Source organism: Xiphophorus couchianus, chromosome 5, assembly GCF_001444195.1.
Source record: "Xiphophorus couchianus chromosome 5, X_couchianus-1.0, whole genome shotgun sequence".
NCBI classification, from domain to species: Eukaryota; Metazoa; Chordata; class Actinopteri; order Cyprinodontiformes; family Poeciliidae; genus Xiphophorus; species Xiphophorus couchianus.
Genome location: NC_040232.1, coordinates 18604648 through 18625640, shown reverse-complemented (window position 1 = coordinate 18625640; position 20993 = coordinate 18604648). Strand labels below are relative to the sequence as shown.

Genomic DNA, 20993 nt, shown 5'->3' with positions numbered 1-20993 from the left:
TGTTAGCTGAGGACATCTGGCAACATAAAAAAGCCAGAATTAAAAGTAGTCATATTAAGATTTTCTTTTCTAAGTTTTATTGCCCATTCATTCAAACAAACCAAATAAAATGAATCTAAAAGGTGCCTTCAAGAAGCCTAAAACTGGTCATCAAATATTTGGTGATATTTTCTCAAATTAGGCTTTTACTATAGCTGCACCACATGAGAGGTCAAAAGGCAATGCAAGGTTTCCCCCAGAAAACTTGCTAAGCGCGATGGTTGGGACGCTCGGCAGCCATTCATCCAGCAGACCACCAGGTTTTTGAGATAAGAAATGTTTAAAGTTGACAGGAAATTTGAAAATATAATTTGATAATTATGTTATTGAAAGATTGAAAAGATTAATATCTGAACACCAACCATAAAGTCTTAATCCAAACATTTTAAAAAAACTTAAATAAGCAATGCTAAACCTGGTGGGGGCACAATAAAAGCCTGGTGGCCTGCCAGGCTTACATTACACTGGGGGAGACCCTGTAATGTTAACCAGGAACTCAAAGGTCAAAGTAAATTACATTAAAGTACAACAGGAGATTTTCATCCATTTTTAAGACATTTGAAAAAAAAATGGCATGTCACACCTACAGGTCAGGAGAGAAACACTCTAGCTCCCCCTTTTCTCCCAGTCATTCACTTCACTATCCAACATTTGAAGTTTAACAGAAAGAGTTGGGACCAAACGAGCCAGCCATAGTAAGGAAACAGAAAAAATGGCTTTACTGTCTTTGTGGTTTTAAAGAATGGAGAGTAGACCTGTACAAAGGTGGCCCCTGTCATAGGTTTTAAAACTCTGGCACCAAAAATGCTAAGTGTGAATGGAAGATGAACTCAAAAAACAAATCTGTTTCCCCAAAATATTTAAATTAATGTGGGCAGGAATCTAAACACTCCACACCAAACTAATGCATGGAATGACCAGTAATGGAGACACTTGGGAGGGTAAGGACACACCTATTTCTGAAGAGCAGATTTTAAGGTTTCCAGTGACATAGTAGGAGTGGCGAGCAAACAGTGTAAATACAGAATGACTGCTACTCATAACGGCTCACTTGTTTATTTATTTGATGTCCTTCAGAGGCATAATTTATGCAAACCAGTTTGAGGAGAAGTTTCTGTGCAATTTATGTCAACGTCATTTCCTGGGGATTAACTTTCTAAAGTCTGTCAATATGGATGAAATTTGGTTTTAAACGAGTTTTCAATTAGAAACTTACTCTGAACCATTATCTGAACTGCCACAATCAAAGAGATTAAAACATAGATCTGCAAATGGGGAAACATTTGTCTCAGACTAAATATATGGGCCCACCAAGAATGTCATTGGGTCATCACAGAATAGAGAAACACGTATATAGTTAATCTGAATGGGTTTAAACCAGACAATGCATTTTGTCAGCTTTGCCGCAATACGCACGTAAAACAGTACAATGGTTAGAGAAAGAGTTTATTAGCTCACAGAAGAATAGATATGGTTTTCTCTGTTGTAAATCACCATTTCCTCCGCCTGATGGCAAAGCTTCCCATTGCAATCTCCAGCACAGGTTTCTGCCAACAGTCAACTTTGAAGCCTGGTTTTGTTTTGAATCATTAAGCCACTCATGCACACGCGCCCACACACACACAGACAGTCTCTTCACTCCCTTGTTTGATACAACCAGAAAGGAATTAAAAATAAAGATCACATGACCACTTTTCAAACTCAAAGAAGTCACTTTAGGAAGTGTTTTTAGCTATAAAAAGTTTTGTACCTTAAGATTATAAACTTTGCTGCACGCTGATGTTTGAGGACAAAAGACCAAGCTAAAAATTAACAGGCAGATATTTGCAGCTGCTTTCAGTTTCTTATTAACAAAGCAGACGAAGCAGAATAAATACAGGTGAACTGACAATTTCAACCCATCCACTACCTGCTTATCTGTGCCAGGTCAAAGGAAGCTGAAGTACCTGGAGAAAAACCAATGCACACACTGGGAGAACATGCAACTCCCAGAAAGACCCCATGCCAGGATTCAAACACAGGACCTACTTGCTGCAAGGCAACAGTGCTACCAACTGTCCCACAGACCTGAGAACTTGCAGAAAACACACAGCCAGCATACTAGCAACACTATTTCTACCAAAGTTTTATACTGGCTACATTACAAATATTTTTTTATAGAGCTCTTACATGATAGAACAACCCAAGGTAGAACATTATAGTGAACTGAAAGGAAAAGTAGTCAGCAGTCATGCTAAAATTTGTTAGTGGTCATGGAGGCAGCCATTTGACTTCACGCAATACAACAACCTTAAAAGAGCTACAATTAAAGTGGCCTATTCCAAGTCCAGATCTACAGTCAACTGAAAATTTGTGGCAAGACTTGAAAACTGGTTTTTATGCATTCTCTCCATCCCATCTGAGTGTTGCAAAATAGCTCTATCTCAAATCGGAAGCAAAGCTTTCAGTTTCTATATATGCAAAACTAGTAAAAGTTGTGATGATTATAAGACCAAGTATCCTTCTTCCACTTTACAGCTATGCATGATTTTGTGCTCTGTCACATCATTTTCAAAGAAGGCACATGCACATTTGTGGCTGTAGCATGATACAATGCGAGAATGTTTGAATATATGAATACTTTTTTGCAATCCACCACATATCTGTCAGTTTCAGGAGCACAGTTATTCACTTGCTCAAATGAGGAAACTTCTCACCCTCTCATTCAAGGGTCTTCTCTGAAAGTGTGCGTGTTCCTGTTGAACATGTGAACAAGCGTGGGAGGAAGGGAATGTGGTCGCAGCCGCCCCAAATCAAAAACATTCAAAGCTTGTGTGTGGTTGTGTGCAAGGAGAAGTGAGGGTCACTGGAAGAAAAAGAGAAGCAGAAACCTGAATGTCATGCGCAAAGGTCCGAAAGGCACCGTCGATGCAAGGCAAAGAGTGCCAAACGGGCATGTGACGAGTTAAAAACAGCACGCTTTTGATGTCACGCGAGTGCATAGACGTCACACGTTGTGCGTTTAAGCGTGTTGATGAGTGTCAGCTTCACCCCAGCTAAGGGGTTTAAATATAGCAAGTGGGCAAAAGTCCCAGCTGACTTTAACAATGCCATAGCTAGCAAGAAGACCATTCACGCCACATTAGCGCCACGCTAACGCTGAAACCGGAGAAGCGTTGAACAGAGGAAGGGAGGGGAGAGGGAAGGCCTTGGTTTCATGAACACTCAGCCACCCACATATGGCCTCTGCCAAGAGTTGAGTGGGACAACAGTGCCTTCGTGTGTGTATGTGTGTGTGTGCGTGCGTGTGTGAGAGAGACATTCCTCCGTGAGGTGGATGCCAGAGAACGAACAGAGCAGAAGACGGACCGTCCTGGGCTTGCGTGTTTCAGTGGAACTAACGAGCCCCTCGCTGTGCATGCCGTCCTCACAGCTGTAAACTTCTTGAAGATTAGATAATCAGATCTAACTGGATGTTTTGTCAAAAAATAAAAACTAAAAAAGGCAGCTTATGGGACTGCTTGGAAGCGACATGGTAGGTCGTGGGTTTGGAGACACGTGCCTGTAACTGAAAGGTCACAAGTTCGACCTGGCAACAGACATTGGCAGTTTTAGTATTATTGTTTAAGTTTCTGAAAATGGGCATTCCCTTCCTGTTGAAGCATCAGACAACGTTGAAACCAGATATTTACATGTGCTCTTTAACTATAAGGACAAGTTTTTTATTCTCTGTGAATTTAAGCAGGCTAAATGTGACAAATACGAAATAATTCAAAAATTATTTCGTATTTGTTAAATCCTAGAATAACAAAACAACAAAAGCTGAAATCTTTTCAATTTTCTCTAAAGTTAGAGAAATATGATAAAGATGGGTTACTTCCAGCATTTGAGTTAAACAGAGTCCCTTTTGGATATATATGTTAAGGCAAACATTGTTTCCTTAATTGACATTGTGAAACAAAATCAAAACTAATCAGGCAAGACATCAGGAAGAAAATATGCATATGTTTTAAATATGTTAATTTAAAACAGTTTGAAGATACACTCGACAAATAATTCAAAAAAGTACACGCAAATTGCTAGACCTAAATAGTATGGCTTCAAAGACAATGCTACTAAATACTAAATAGGGAAATTGAAGAAAAAACTGTAAAAAAAAAATAAATTCTTGGTCTCAATATTGTGATAGTAAATGGAAATAATTTTTGTAATCTTCATACAACTAAAACATGACAGGTTTATGTGTCTTCAAGTATCTGATTTAAATAAAAAAATGCATCTTTTCAGATGCAAAACTTTCAAATGACATCCTAGTGATAAAAAAGGCTATAGAATGATTTAAATTTCACTTCTAGGTCTCATTAAGATAAATAAATAAATAAATAAATAAATAAATAAATAAATAAATAAAAAATTCAAAACTAATCTCTCCACCAGCGGCGCTGGATTCTCGTCACCAATTCGCTCTTCACAACACATGTAATTAACAAGTTCACACCTGCTGTCTGTGGGTTGTCAAATGTCATCCTGGGAAGATTAACGCACAGAAAAACATAAATTCGGGCCATCACACAGGCATCATCCTGATAAATCTGACAAATAATTATTCAGTCCTCTACTGGATGAGTCGCCCAGTCTACTCATAGGAGATTAAGCAAAACGTTATTGACATCTCTGGCTGATAGTGGTGAAACTATCAAAAAAAAATGTGTAAAAATGGGTAGCAACACCTCTTATCTCCCACTTATTATTTAAGAACCAATACAAACTAACATCTTTTGTAAGGACAGTCTTAATAAATATGATGGGCTTTAGACTGAGCCATTTTTATTCAATTCAATTCAGGTTATTCATATGCCGTCAATTCACAACACGGGTGTCAAAGAACCGTAAAAAAATAATTTTGGTTCAATAATAAAGACAAAATCCAAGTCAAGTATATTCCAATTGATCATAATTATCAAACAGTGCTGTTGAGTTCAGTTTAGGAGTCCAATTGAGTTAAGAGTTTTCTATAAGAAAACCGAGCAGATTGCACCAAGTCATTGATTTTCAGCACTAACTTCTACTGGATGTGGAAAATTCCCCTTTATTAACTGGAAGAACACTCCAGCAGAACCTGCTGCAGTGTTAGTGGCCATCTGACGGGGTGTTGAAGGAGCCAGAGCATGCTCACAAAAGATTACAATAAAATAAAAAATATTCACCAGAAAGATCTCCGCTGGTCAAAAGAGGTACATCTAAATGATCAGTAATCAGGCACAATATAATCAGCTGTTCACAATGTGCATCAGATTTGCATACACCAAAGCCAGATGACATCAGACAAGCTATTTTGCCTCGACTGAAATGGTAAATACTCGCTTCTTTGTTTTGTTGATATACATCAGAAATATGATAAAATTAGAACTGCTTTTTGAACCTTTGTTGACATAGCATGTCTTAGAAAACTTTCCATCATCTTTCTTTCCAATAACAGCACACTGCTTTAGTAACAAGTTTAAACAAAATGGTTTAGATTCTTATTTCAGGGTGGAATTATGCTTTCACATACAGATTTAACGGTTTTAAAAAGATGAATTAGGTTTAACAAGGGTCAAAATTATGCATACATATATTTATATATAGGCCCAATAACATTTGAATAAACACCCCCTTAGTTGGCTGCACCCAGACTATACATATTTTTGTTGTCAACAAGTTTCTTGCATAATTCTGATTAGATAATTAAACACAAATTGGTCATGTAAATTGGTTGGTGTCCAGCTATGGACCCATGTTTTACACATACTGCATAGTTTTCCAATAGAGTTGAGGTTAGTGTCATTCAAATGTTAATGCCAACTTACTTCCTCCAATCTGAAACCAGTTCAAAGGTGTGCTTGAGATCACCGTACTGTAACACCAAACTGCGTCTGCGTTTCAACCATCTGACTCAAACTAATGCTTTCAGAGGAAGGGAAAAATAGTTAAAATATTCAAGAACAACTCAGAAACCATCAAAGCCTCAACCAGTCATTAACTTGAAGCTATCCACAGTGAAGAGAATTTTACGTCACTGTGGACAAAGAGGGTGACAAGCAAGTAAGAACATCCTGCTCCACAATCGACACCTTCAAGTTCAACTAATATTTTTAGCTGCCCACATGGACAAGTCAAACACATCAATTTGCAAAAGGTTTTATGGTCAAATGGTACACAGAGCTATCTAATTATAATGCCTGAAGGGGTCAGGATGAGTCAAGTCAAATCTAAGAACACTGTACCAACAGTCAAGCATGTTGATGATAGGATGATGCTGAGGGTTTGTTTTGATACCAGTCATATGATTGTCCCTGCTTAAAGTGGATAGATCTGTGAAGATGGAAAACATTCAGTTTCATTCACATCACCTCAAATCGGCAGCTAGACGGTTGAAAGATGGACACAGCGCGGTTATTGAAGGACAAAGAAGAGGACATGGGAGTTTTGTAATGGATAAAACAGGCTAAAGACAAGTTTCCAACCTCCACATTGTGGACTTTGCATAAAAGCCAGAAAATCCAGTTTAAATTAGCTGTACAGATTTTGCAGGAAGCTAATTTTCCTACAATAAAAAGGATGGTCCCACTTCCTGAGGATGTGTGTGCACTTATTTAAACCTGTATATAACTTTGACCCATGTGGGGGTTAATTCGCCCAATCACTTGTTTTTCTTTCAATCCTTTAAATTGTGAAATCCTTCCACCACTTATAATGAGGTTATAGTGATGCACATATCAAGAAAGCGGCTGCATCTGAGCTCAACACCTGAGACTAGAGCATCCTTGAATATTCCCTTCCAGGTCCCTAGACTAAGCTAGCTCCTACATTGCTCAAAAAGGGAGACGGGAATAGACACAGGGTTCCCATATGTCTTCTCCAGCCTCACTAATTCTTAGTCTATAAAACACAAACACACACACTTTCCATGATTACAGGCTTGCCCTTTCGTGGGTGTGTCTGAGAACCATTAGACCATGGCACATTGTATTGGGATGCACATAGCGAAACAAGAAGTTTAAGAAACTGTTTGAGAATATTTGCCTGTACAAGTTTTTAAGCACTAATTTTCATGCACTTCTTTTCCCGATCACACGCTGCAACAATCATACAACTATACAGCCGACAACAAATAAACTATTTGCATTTCACAGTCTAAGAGTGGATTTATGTAATTTTAGTCTCACGCTGTGAACTTTACATCTCCAACTACAGTTGGATCGTTCCTGCTGCTGCACTGATTAGGTGCAGGTGAAGCTGCATTCAAACACACCTTCTTACAAGCTGCACACTTCAAAGAACCTGTCTGCAGCAAATACCCTCCAGATTCCAGCCTCCGGGGAATTTTTATATATGCACGTCTGTGTAGTGATATCAACAGCGCACTTGGCTTTCCTAGAATGCTCGCCTCTGAAGTGACTACATACAGCCATCTAGCTGCAGCTCTGTTCTTCAGAGGGAAACCGGGAAAAGGGATTGCAGACATCTCCCTCCGTTTCACCCCCCGTTACAAGCCACACACTGCCAAGAACTCACAATGTAGCATTAAAAAAAAAAAAGAGAGAGAGGAGGTACCAACAGGCAGCACTGTGTGTCTCCGCTATTGACTGTTGTGTTTGCATACAAGCTGTCGCCATCAGAGACTGGGAAAGGAGCAGAGAAGGGACAGAGCAAAGCGGACGACGCTGTGTCTTTAAGCAGTAATCCCTCCATTCTCTGAGCATTTGTTGCCGGCCATCTAATGGGCGGATCGGTATAATGTCCACAAGGGCCGCTGGGAGATCCTGCACTATTAGGAGGGGGAAAAAAAGAAAAGAAAAAGAAAGAAAGAAAAATCACAGCCATGCTCTGAAGCTGAGACTGGTCGTCCTGCTCAGTTCTTAAATAACCTTACCGAGGCAGGCGCAGAAAATTAAAGACGCTCTGATTTAGCATTTCAAAAGGGGAGGAACTGGGCTCATTGCAGCAACAAAAGGGATGACAATGTTGACATTCCCAACGTGTATCCTTTGGTGTTTTTCTAAAAGGAAACTGGAGCTTGCCCACAGGGGATGTGGCGTGAACAGGGAATGCTGCACAGTGTGTGTCTTTCATGCAATCTGCTGCCATCAAACACACGGCAATAAAATCTGATCACTTAAAGATCTGATCAACAGTAAACAGTGAGCCAAAACAGCATCAACCATCCTCCATATGTTACCACTGCCCCCTACCAACAGGAAACTACAGTAGCACCGTTAATGTATTGGATCTGCTGCATTCATTTCCTACAGACAAAAACCTAATGTTATGAAATAATCTAAAGTTTTCCCAGTAATAAAAAAAATACCATAAAATGTTTTACTAAAGATTGGATATATTCTGAAAGAAAAGAGTTAGTGACAGAGCTCAGATGCAAACAGGTGGCTGCAATTGAGTGCTCTCAACTCTGTGGAAACAGTTGATTTTTGAGAGAATGTTACAAAGGTTAGAGTGCTGGCTGGAGTAAACTACTGCTGCTTCAGAGCAAGGAAACAATGTTGCAACCCTCCTGCAGCTGGCCTGTCTTGCAGAACAACTTCCACCCCGTAACAAACAACCAGAAAAGGAGAAGTTCTCTTCTCATGCAAATTGTCAACCCCCTCCTCCAGACGCTGTTAACAAGTTTCTGAGCTGTAAAAAAAAAAAGAAAAGAAAGAAAAATCAGAACCGCTATCCAAAACTTTCAGGCTGCCTTTCCACTGATCAGCTGTCATCTCCCAACGAGAAGGAGCTGATGTTGCTGTGTAAACTGATGCAGTTCTGTTTTAAAAAAGTAAACTGTGCGTTTAGGGAGCAATTCTCTTCGCTCAGTGAGAATGTCAACAAGTTTACACTCATGGAAAAGGTTGCAACGCTGCAGATTGTTAGTGGGGATTCTAAAAGGGCAAAGAGATGCAGAGTAAATTAAACAGCGTGTGCAGTATTTAACAGAGTTGCACTGACTGCACGCTGAAGTCCTTACCGCTATGAGCGTGTTGTTCCTCTGCTCCGCGGAGGACGCCGAGTCCGGGTCCTGCTGCTGCTGCTGCTTGATTTGGGGCTGCTTACTGCCGCCACCGCCGACCGACTTCTTGGCCCTCTGCTCCAGGGACCGCTGGTACAGGTTGACGGTGTCCCTGCGCTCCAGCTCCAGCTGCTCGGAGTGCGCTTGCTGGTACCTGTTCTCGCAAATGGTGTGGTGTCTCCGGCAGCCCTCTATCCGCTGCCTCAGCCTCTCCACTACCGTGCTGTGCTTAGGTATGCCCACCGCTCCGGCGGGCACCACGCTGCCGCTGGCCGGGTTCATGCTGTTGTTGATGCAGATACTGCCGTTGGGTCCGACAGCGGGGGAGGCGAAGTCCCCCATCACCGCGCCGAGGGGCTGCTATTTTGGAAGAACTTTTCTCCCAGTCAGGCTCTCCTCCGCCACCTCCTCTTGAGTCCTCCGGCCACCTCCACCTCTCTGTGTCCTCCCGGTCTTGCGCGTGTCTTCCGGAGGGTGCGAGCGACAAGCAGCAGCCGAGGCGGCCGAACACCGCGAGGGTTTAAAGGGCTGCCAGCCACGGAGGAGTCGCGACCGACCGAGTCTCCGGCTCTAAACCAACACAAATACCGCTCAACCTGAGGGAAACGTAAAACAAGCTCATAACTGCATTAAGCAATACAGCTGCTGCCACGCTGCTAACAAAAACAATAACACCAACTCCGGGGGTAAAAGCGACAGTATAAGGGTTAGTCTCCGGTCATATGTACACAGACCGTCCCGCAGAGGAGCCGCGGCGGCGGCAGCAGCAACGGTCCTGTCGCTGCTCTACACTGTTGTCCTTGGAGAAAAAGTTTTGCTGTCTAAACCGAGCAGGCTCCGGAGTTTCCCAGTGAACTTGCATCTCATATGTTCCTGGTTTGAAAGAAATCCCGGTGAATAATATGGTGCCGAGTTAGTAAAAGAGCACAAGCGCCCTCGGTAGTCCGTTTGTGAGGCAACTAGAGTTTAACAGACGGCGCAAAACGCGGATATGAGAACCAGGGGCGGAAGTCTGCAGTCAGTGGCTCCAGGCTGCCACCATCAAATCAGGTCCGCTTCTTCACCATGCCAGCAGAGTGATATAGAGTTGAGTAAAAACCAGCGAGCGGCTGCGAGAAGCCGCGCTGATGGACACCCCGAAAACCCGGAGTAGAGTAAAGGGGGGAAACCTCCTCAAGGACCGGGCTTCAGTTCCACCTACCACCGTTTCTGTTTATACCAGGAGCGGAGAGCTCAACGCACAGCAAACTGGGAAATCGCACCATGAAAGAGCAGACAATTGTTTTAAAAATGAGAAAATTCCAACATGGAAAAACGATTTATATAAATAAACAGATACATTTTCTCCTCAGATTTCAATGACAATTAGATGACCTTTTCAGTATAAATAAAGGAAAATGTATTTTTTTTAATATTACACTTTCACAATGACTACATGGACAAACAAAAAGAAAAATTAAAATCCTGATAAAATTGATCTGAAAAACCTCAAGGTTGTTTAAAAAAATACTGAAAAGAAAAAAAAATCCCAGTAGAAATTATTTTATTTCTTGTCTTTTTACTGAGATTTTTAGCAAAATATAAAAAATAAAGAAAAGCATAGGTATTATTATTATTATTATTATTATACAATAATGACAAAGATACCTCTGTTTTTCCTTTACATTTGAATCTTAATGAGATTTTCATATGAATAAATACATTATATTGTTAGAATAATAATAATTCACTTAACTACATGCAAAATACAGATACACAATACATAGACTCGCAGCGGTAATAATGAAACTAAAGATTATCAATAAATTAATCAAGTAAAAAATCAAACTGTTTTGAATAAAGTAAAAAAATAAATATAATAACAAATATAAATATATATACCAAAGGAATATAAATCCCAGATAATTTGAATATAATCAGGAAATCAAAACACAAAGCTTCATTTTGAGAAAACATACTTGAAGGAATTTTGCGAAATAAAAACGTGAAACGATGTCATAACTCATAAAGGACAATATATCAGGAAAAGACATCACACATAACTGTGGATACAGAGATGACAGGCAAGAGTTGCTGCATTTGTTTGGAGTTTCTTCAGGAAGCTACACTTTAATTTACAAACTTATTTGCTTGTATTTCTCCTGGCTCCTCTGGCAGAGATCTCACTCTGAGCACATTCTTGAAACAGAAGAACATTTTGCGTTTCTTTCTGAGGAAAACCTTTCAAAACCGAATTTGACAAAAACATGTTCCTGCAGAACAAACAAAAAACCCACTGGAATGCTTGCAGATGAATGTTAATAACTCTATTTTTGCCCTTTTTTTACTATTACTTGGACAATTTCATTGCTATTTGTAAATTCTATCTGACCCTTTTATCAATTTGAGACTCACCATCAACTAGAGAGAGACAATGCTTTCCATTGGGATTATTTTTTTTAGCTCTTTCCACAGTTGAAAGGTTTTTAAAAATATCACTGCAGAGTGCATAAAGTGCATCATTTCAATGACAAATCTCAGTCAGCATTGAGTCAGCGTCTGAGAATGTAGATATCTTTATAACAGAAAAATGATTAGCAAGATATTTTAAGAAAGGTTTTCTCATCTATACAGTGAAATATTTATGTGGCTGTTGAATCACACCTGGAATGATTTTAGTAGGAAAATTATCTTCTTCATTTTTATTGACAGGTGATGACCATCCTGGAGTGAGTAGCTACGTCAGTTAGTTCCTGTGATTAACTGTTGGATGTGTATTTGAGTGGTAATGTGTGAGTGTACTTCCTGAAATCCCACAATGAGTGTGTTGAAGATGTGCTTCTGTCCATCACGTTGTTATCTGAAGACATAATGGATTCACTCTGCATAATACACCAGTCAAAAATAAAAGTTACAGTGGAACAAACTAGTTTACAATAAAAAGGCATTTCAACTCTTTTAGCAAGTGACAGAAAGTTATGAGAGTTTCAAAGATGTTGGTCTTTGTTTCTGTGAATGGATGAAGATCACAAAATTTACATCAGCATGAGAAACAATTTCTTACGGTAACATTATGATTCCTTATGGTTCAACACTTTGATTCACAAGCAATTTAAAAAAATTAAAACATTTTAAATCTAAAGAAATGTTTTTAAGTGTGATTTACAATGGAGTACTGTTTAATTGTCGATATCTCATCAAAGGTGGTGGTCTGCGCTACAACATTGTGCAAAATATTATCACCCCATTTGGTCATGTTACAACCACCACTGTCACGCTATTTTATTTATATTTGATGTGATAGATCAATTCAAGCTAGTGCATATTTAGGAAGTGAAAGATAAATAATGTATGGTTTTAAACATTTTTGCCAATCTGAAAAGGGTGGTATGCATATGTATTTTACCCTCTTTACTCTGGTTTCCTAAATAATACACCGTGCAATCAGTCGCTTTGGAAGTCAGTTAAATAATAAACAGAATCCATGCATGTAAGTTAGTATCAGTGTGAGCTGAGCTTTTCAGAGAAGGCCTCAGAAGTTTGTTGGGGAACATTATTATACAAACAGTACCATAAAGACCAAGGAAGGCGACAGACAGGCCAGGGAGAAAGCGGTGTAGACGTTTAAACCCCCAATTCTGGTGGGAGGATTTTAAGATGACAACAACTAAATATATATATATAATATATTTCCTGAGCTTTATTCTGGCACAAGTGGCTTTTATTTACAGTGATCAGACAAGAAATGGGCACCAAGAGTTGGGAAGAAGATATAATAAGAAGACCCAACTTTGAGTATCGAATCCCAGACAGTTTCTGTGAGGACAAACAGCGTGCATATCTCTTCGCTCTACCACACACCACCACAACAGGACAACCATTACTCAGACATTCCTCAATCCTGGAACTTTATGCAAGATTGGACAAGGACAAAGTCATTGTGGAAAACCCTAAGTAGTTGGATTTAAAATTTGACATCACATAAGCAATGTTGAAGACATACCCAAACTTATTAGTTTGGACAGATGAAGCCAAGCTGGAATTTAAAACAAAAATTGTGTGTTGTGGTTGTGAAAGAATAAGACTGCACATTACACAGATAACACCATCATATCATATGTTGTTACATTGGAAGCATTATGCTGTGTGGATATTGTTCCTCAGCAGGTATAGGATCTTTTATCAGAGCTGATGGGAAGGTGGAAGGAGTTAAGTAGAAAAAAATCTTGGTAGAACATGTAAGAGGGGACAACACATTTAGACTGAGATGGAAGTTCCTCTTCTACAGTGGTTTAAATACACATTTGTCCTTGTATTCAACTCACACAATGTCTAGATATGAGCCTAAATAAATAGGAAAGACTTGAAAAATGATATTTACAGATATTCTTCATCAAACCTAAGAGATTTTAAGCTGTTTTGGTAAGAAGAATGGACAAAGATTTCAGCTTCTGTATGTGCGTACTGCAATGAAAGCTTTATGAAACATTGACTAAATAAAAATGCACAAAATGGTTTTCAAATTAATTTGTTTAAAAACATACATAAAACCATGCACTATTTTATTCATACCTTCAATGTGCATGTTATTGTCTCTTGGGCTGTCCCAGTGAAACACATGGTAGTTTATGGTTGTACTCTGACAAAATTTAGACAAGTTTTCAAAAGCGTTGTAAATGCAGTTGACAGACACAAATTAGCAAAGGTCTAAGAAAATGTAAGAATTGTCATTTGATTATTTATTTGAGCATCCCCATCATCACCAGAAGCATCACTAGTGTGGACACATGTTCTCATGTGCACACATGACACTTCCCCCATGTTATGTCATGTCACAGAACAACTCCCTCTCTCCTCCATTCATGACGTGCCTTTCTCTGTCATTTTTATTTTTATCTGCTGTGTCATGTGGGAGTTCTGAGCTACATCCCCAACTGTTCAGGCCATATGTGCCCGCCTGTCTCTTTCTAGCCATCCCACCAACACACACACGCACACACATGCTGCCATTCACCCGCTCACATACCGCACACTGACAGACATAAGCACATACACAGTCCCTCTGTCTGCATGGCAATTAAACACGAACAGCATGTGTCTGTGGTTCTTATTCATTTCCTTTTTCTGCTTCAGAGGTTAAAGATTCTGGGACTCTTGGATGGACATGTCAAGATAGCTACAACCACAAATGGGCTTTCTGATCTTTGTACTGTTAAAGTACAAATGGCGTCTGCCGGGTGCTTAACGTCTCTGATGGCATGGATGACATCTTAGCAATCAAAAATGTTTCTTCAAGTCCGCCTACAATGTTTTGAGTCAAGCTTGTCCAATAAGAGAACTCCCACTGTGACATAATTAGAGTCATCACAAAATGTAGTCTACAGTATGCACATGAACATTGTTTGTTAAAACCAAACAAAAAGTTACCAGGATGCCACCTAAATATTCCACTGTCAACTCTAACTGGTATTAAGAAGAAAATGGGGAGTGAATGCAAGTGACAGCAATTCAGTCACAAAGTGGTAGGCTTGCTAACTTTACATGGGCTTCAGAAAAGCTTCAAAATTGGTGCAGGGAAAAGTTTTAATAAGTTTCCAAAGCGATGCAGCTGCATCCAAGACTTACATCTACAAATGCAAAGTGTTGGATGCAGGAGGGTAAAGCTCACAGCCTCTGGCCTCTAAATCAGTGCAGACAGGTTCTCACAGGTGATTAATAAAGCTACTCTACATGACAATCCAATGGACAAGTCTGGAGTTGGCAGCTTTTAGGAGAACAGCCCTTCCCTGAATGCATTGTGTTGAGTATAAATTTGGATCATGTTGTGGGATTGCCAGGCCTAACCTGCTAGTCCAAATGAAAGGACATTTTTGGTATTAAGATATTTTGGACAATGCTCCTAACTTTGTCGGGGGGCAGCGTGGGGATGGCCCCTTCTTGTACGAACATGACTTGTCAATTGTGCTCAAAGTAAAGTCCATAAACACATGGATGAGCAGGTTTAGTGTGGGCTTAATTGGACCTAAGCCCAATTGAACATCTTTGTGATGAATCAGAGTGGAGACTGTGAGCCAGGCTTTCTTGTCCAACATCAGTGTTTGAGCTCACCAAAGGTATACTAGAAGAATGGGGAAAATCCCAAAAACACACTTTGAAAATCTTCCGAACTGTTATAGATGCACAGTGTGAGGTGGAATCATATTATACCTGATGGATTACGAATTTGATGGTCTTTAAGTTTATGTGTACAAAGCAAGACGACTGAATAATTTTGGCTGAAAAAGTTCTCTTTCCTGACTTGGTATCATGAGTTTTCTCTTAACTTGGGTTTGTGCTTTATTTTATTTTTTATTGTTTTGCAGCTACCTCAGTCTCACTCTATGTGTTTAGTACAATTGCTCCCAGTACCGCTCGTTTTAATTTAAACGGTTTTTGGGTTTTTGGTGTTTACTGGCATTGTCTGCACCTGGACTGTGTTGGGTTACCAATACAATATTAAATTAAGTAAAACTAAGCACAAACTCTCCACTTTACAAAATAAATAGACAGTTGATGTGCACTTCTTTTATATTAAATTGCTTCTGATGTCTTTCTTTAAACTTCAACTATTCAGTCCAAATCATGACAGCAAATAAGTGTCAATAGCAGAATTGGTAGAGATGATTACACATTTTCTTATAGGTGCAGATATTTATATCTCCTGCGTTTTTCTCACACACGTGGTGGCATTTAAAGGGATAAAGAGGCTTTCAACAATATGGGATTTATAACAGTGAAGCATTGCAGCAACAAAGAAATAATCAGTTGGGATGGATGAGAAAATAAGCTAAGCAGTGTGGGTGAGAGTCATGGAAAACTGCTTTGAAGTTTCTCAAAACTTTAAGTAATTTTGTCTTCATTTGGAACAAATTGAAGACCAAATCCAAAAATGTCTGACAAATATTTGATCCTGGATGGACTTATCACTGAAACTTCCTCTTGTGCTACCCTATACACCAAAATCCCTGCTTAACATCAAGCAGCAAGGTCTACAAGCAGTGTGATAACAAAGGAGAAGAAACAACCGCTGTGCGTGTGTGTATGTAGGGGTGTGTGTGTGTGTGTGTGTGTGTGGTTGTAACTGGTATTCTTGTGTTGCTGGCCAGTCTGGAGGGCTTAGTGCTTTAGGAATGAATGGAATGTTATTTTACACACTCCACACTGGTTTTAAAGTGAGATGGTCCGTCCTTTTTGGTTTTCAGCTCTGACCTTGTGAGAACGACTTGCAGGAGTTTTTTGAAGCGGGGGAGTGTCCAGCTGCAAACAACTATTGTTCAGCTAAAATATGGGTTCCCTCCATTAAATAAAAAAACCCTCCAGTTTCAGCTTTCTGCTCTCCACTCTGGTTAGATTCAATGAATATAACAGCATGTAAAGGAGAAAAACATGCAAAATTTGACATTTGTTGGTAGATTGAGGAACAGAGTTGTGTTTAGAAAGCCGGAGTGTTTATTGAGACATGGCCTAAGCTGTTTTCACTCGATCTGATGGTGCACGCACACACGAGGCACAAAAGATCATTTGTTGTTCAGTCTTGAACAGGGGAAAGACGTAATTCTTTTCTTTTGTCACCGCCTTGCCGGTTTGTCTGCTCACGACTTTGAGTGTGGGTGGTAAAGAATGAGTTTACACAAAGGACATGCACACGTGTGGAGACAAACAGACAGGCTCACGGTTGGGAAGCAAGGACTGGAAGGAAGTGTTGGGTCTGCGTTTCTGTTGCATCACAAACCAATCAGGGACATGCAGACCAAACAAACCCAGGCAGGAGAAATGTGTTTAACCTCATTTGAACATTTCCTCCCACACAGACACCACATAACTCCCCCTCCTACATTTTTATTTCTTCCGCTAAGGCGGCCACGTCAACTTTTGCAGCTTTTTGACATTCAGGATGCACCGTTCGCCCGGAGGACTACCCTTATATATGCTTGGTGATACCCAGAGGCAGAATGGGGTTTTCCTTGGGCCCTTTGCCTTTCTGGAGTTCCCACTCCTCCTAAAAGCAGAAGGAAAGACAGAAACAGTCCCCTGTCTGTCTTTCTTTCTCACTGGAGAGGTTGCTGGGCTGTTGCACCAGACCGTCTGCTCTTAAATTTTTAATGTACACAGCACTGCCTCCAAGAGTGAGATAAAGAGAGAGAGAATCAGGGTGCCTGATATATTGATGAGCTACAGGGAGAGTAGAGAATTGCATGAAAGGAAGGAGGATGGCTGGAAATTGGTGGATAAAAGGACAAAGGAGAGATACCTCACTAAGGTGCACAAGGATGCTCAACCACAATCCAGATGTTTGCTTAAAAACATCTGAGAAAAACATTAAGCAACCCTTAGTTGGTCAAGGGATCTGTCCCCATAAACATTTTTTGTCATTTTCATTTTTTTTTCAAACTTAAATGTTTCAGTTAATCCATCTACCCGCTTATCCTTACAGGACTACTGGGAGGAGTCCAGTGGTCACTGGGCAAGAGGCAGAGTGAGTAAGGAAGTAAGTAAATCTTTATTTATATTGCACCTTTCAAACTGGAATATCACAAAGTCCTTTGCATGGGCCAACACTGCATTAAAAGTAAGTAAAATATGGTACACCCAGGACAAGTCACCGGTCCATCACAGGGCTTCAGTCTGTGAAGCAGAATTTAATTTCAGACAAAGTCAAAATACACAGGGTGCCAAGGTAATTCACCTTAGTTTTTACAAATATTTGATTTCATTTCAGTCGTCATAAAAGCAAAATCTGCCTGTTTTTACAATTATTTCACACATATCTGAGTTTCATAGGCGCCGTTAGAAATTCAAAGCACATCAAAGTTTGTGACTTTTCAAAAAAAAAAACACCAAAAAAATGCAGGCTGTTGCTGTGTGGGCTGTTTCAGTAGATATGGAGGGTTTGTTTATTTATGTATTTTATGTCATAAGCATACATTTTGTAATTGTTTTCCTAATCTGTAAGTTAATTTGCATGTAAACACACACTGTGCGACAACGTTGTGGTTTGTTGAACTTTTGCAAGCCAATAATTAAAAGCCTCTAGAATGGTGCAACATTTTTCCAGACTCATAGGACAACTTCTAAGTTGGTTACTTAGGGGAAAAGAAGCTATGATTTAGGAATAAATAACTTGTTGCTGTCTGAAATATATCTACCACTGCACGACTTCTCCCAAAGAGGATCTATTGTGCATTGGGACGCATCTTCTTATGGCTTTTTTTCAACAACCGTGCATCTATGCAGCTCCTCCAAAATTAACATGTGGTCAATGTTCACTAATGTTCCTACCACTGAGTTCTTCTTGTATTGTATTGATACTAGAATTTAATTGCACTATTTCCTAAAAAGGTATTGGAGTAAAAAGGGCTGAATACAAATGCATGATGTCACACTTCAAAGCTTTTACATGAAACACATTTTTTACTTTCTGCTTGTCAATTACTTGCTATGTTTTGTCTGTGTTCAACACGCAACCCTGATATAATACGATGTTTGTGGGTGTAATGAGTAAAATGCAAAATAAATTTAAGAGGAATGAATTGTTTTGCAACAGACTAATCAAACTAACTGCTTAACCAAATCCATATTTTGACTTTTAAATCTGCCAGGTAGTGTATAAGCTAATGAGTGCAAAAACTTTCCCCTGCGCTGGTGTTAGACTTATATGTGCTGCAATGGCTGCAGTTTTTTTTCAAACAGGCATGTTATTGCTAGCCACTCTTACTGCACAAATCACCCCAGTGTTTACTCTTCCTGCACAGAGCCGTAACAGTCTGAAATGACTGTCTGGATCAGAAGAGGTGGTGACCACAGTCACCATGGAGGTCGGAGAGGAGGAGGCGGAGCATTTTGTTTTCTGCAGAGTCAGCTGTTTCAGAGCAGCTATATGTAGGATAAACTGTAGAAATGTTATGTTTTATTTTTCTTAAAGATAATTGCAATTATGAAGTGTAACAATGGACTGCTGAGGCAGATGAAGTAACATAACAAAGAGTCCAAGATAACTGGGTAAAATCAGGTATCACAGAAGAGACTTCAACACAGAAAGCAACAAACAATGATGGCAGATCACACTCTCCTAATGAGACATTGAAGAAGCTTGGATAGTGAGAGACTCTAACTTCAGATTTTCCGTTAAGAGTAATAAAATGTGGAGTAGTACGCACTAAGGAGCTGTTAAACAGACAAAGAGGAGATACACCAGGAGGAGCAAGAAGCAGAGAAAAGACATGATACAGTACAAAATACACCAAAATGAATATGTAACATGCAACATACTGACCATTAAAAAATATCTCAGCGGGGCGTGCCGTGGTGGCGGAGGGGTTAGCGCGACCCACATTCAGGCAAACGTAGCCTCGACGTTGCTGTCGCGGGTTCGACTCCTGGACCCGACGACGTTTACCGCATGTCTTCCCCCCTCTCCATCCCCCTTTCCTGTCAGCCTACTTTGAAAAGGGACACTAGAGCCCACAAAAAGACCCCTTGTGGGGCAAAAAAAAAAATCTCAGCATAGACAATGTGTACAGTGCCTTTCAAAAGTGTTCTTGACCCTTCATAAAAATCTGGTAATATTACTAACACAAGCTTCAATAGATTTAGTGTTATGTTATGTGACAAACCAACACAAAGCAGGGCAATATGGTGCAGATAATCAGAAAAGCAGCAAAGATGTCAATGGCTGAGATCCATAGTTCAGGTAAGACAATCAAGCCTTCCCTGGGTTTTCCCTTCTTTCACTTGGATTTCCTCTGATGGAATTTCAATCGGGCCAATCAGCAAATAGAAGAAGTTATGAACGATGATGTCAATATTCTGCGCTGTTTTAGAATTGTAGTCTGCCTGTAGTTTTAGCAGTGGCAGCGGGAGGAAATGAGTGAAGCCGCTCTGTCCACGTTGGTCAGGCTTCCAAATGTTGATTTAACATTAACACCTGCCTTGTTCGGCTCTGCACTTCCCTGTTTGCAATGGTAATGGTACAGTAATCTTTATAACATCGAACTCCTGCATTACTTATATCACAGACAAATGTTAGCGATTGGGTAACATTTTAAACTTCAACACAATTTCAGAAAGCAATTCTTTCTCAATGGCCGAGAGCCCAGACCCTCTGTATGAAGCAAATAACGTAGAACAGGGGACTGGTTTTCACCAGGCTAAAGATAATCTGTCGGCAGGATGAAAAACGGCACACACAAAATAAAACAGGAAGAAAACTGCAATTTATGAATCAATCAAACCAAATTTGGTTCAATTAGATCAATAAATACAAATCAATGGACAATGTCAAGTCTAAAACCCCAGAGTTTGACACAAATGAAAAACTAAAATTTTCAGATTTTTGTTGGTTAAAAAGAACAATTTGGAAAAACAGGCATGTTTAGATAAAAACAATAGAGCGACAAAGGTGGGATGCAGTACTAGCCAGATATAAAGCCACAAAACAAACAAACACACACTTACATGAGAATACCATGATCACAAAGGATGCTGGGTAGATATGCTAATGAAGGCATAATGAGATGCACATGTCCTCCACCATTAAGCGACATCTTGTTTCTCTTCAGAATATGTTAACTTCCAAAGTGCTAAAGGGTGAACATGCACAAATCCACACAAATAGGTATTTTTGACATCATCTGCAAATTGTGAGCATGTAAAGACCCTGTGCACAAAAGCATGCATACACCCCGCTCACAGCACTGCAACAACATGACTCACAACATGACTGTGAGTAGACATATACCCCCACAAACATAAGCAAAGATATCTGCTAATAAAGACTTATGGCACTCTTTACATACTGGACTGATTTACTGATGGATCTGTGAAAACAATGGAGATTATCGGATGACAAATAAAAACAATACAAATACAAATAGAGCTATGTTGGACAAATCAGAAAGTTCCACACAGATAA

The 20993-nt window shown here is 39.8% G+C and overlaps 1 protein-coding gene across 1 annotated transcript in view; it reads right to left on the bottom strand.

The window, feature by feature from the left end:
* The window catches only part of maml3 (mastermind-like transcriptional coactivator 3), a 117569-nt gene extending 108163 nt beyond the window's left edge, over positions 1 to 9406 (bottom strand). The window contains exon 1 of the mRNA XM_028017966.1: positions 9023 to 9406. Within this exon, the coding sequence (XP_027873767.1) occupies positions 9023 to 9406 (384 nt within the window). The remainder of the gene's footprint in view (positions 1 to 9022) is intronic.
* Between the last annotated feature and the right edge of the window lie 11587 nt (positions 9407 to 20993).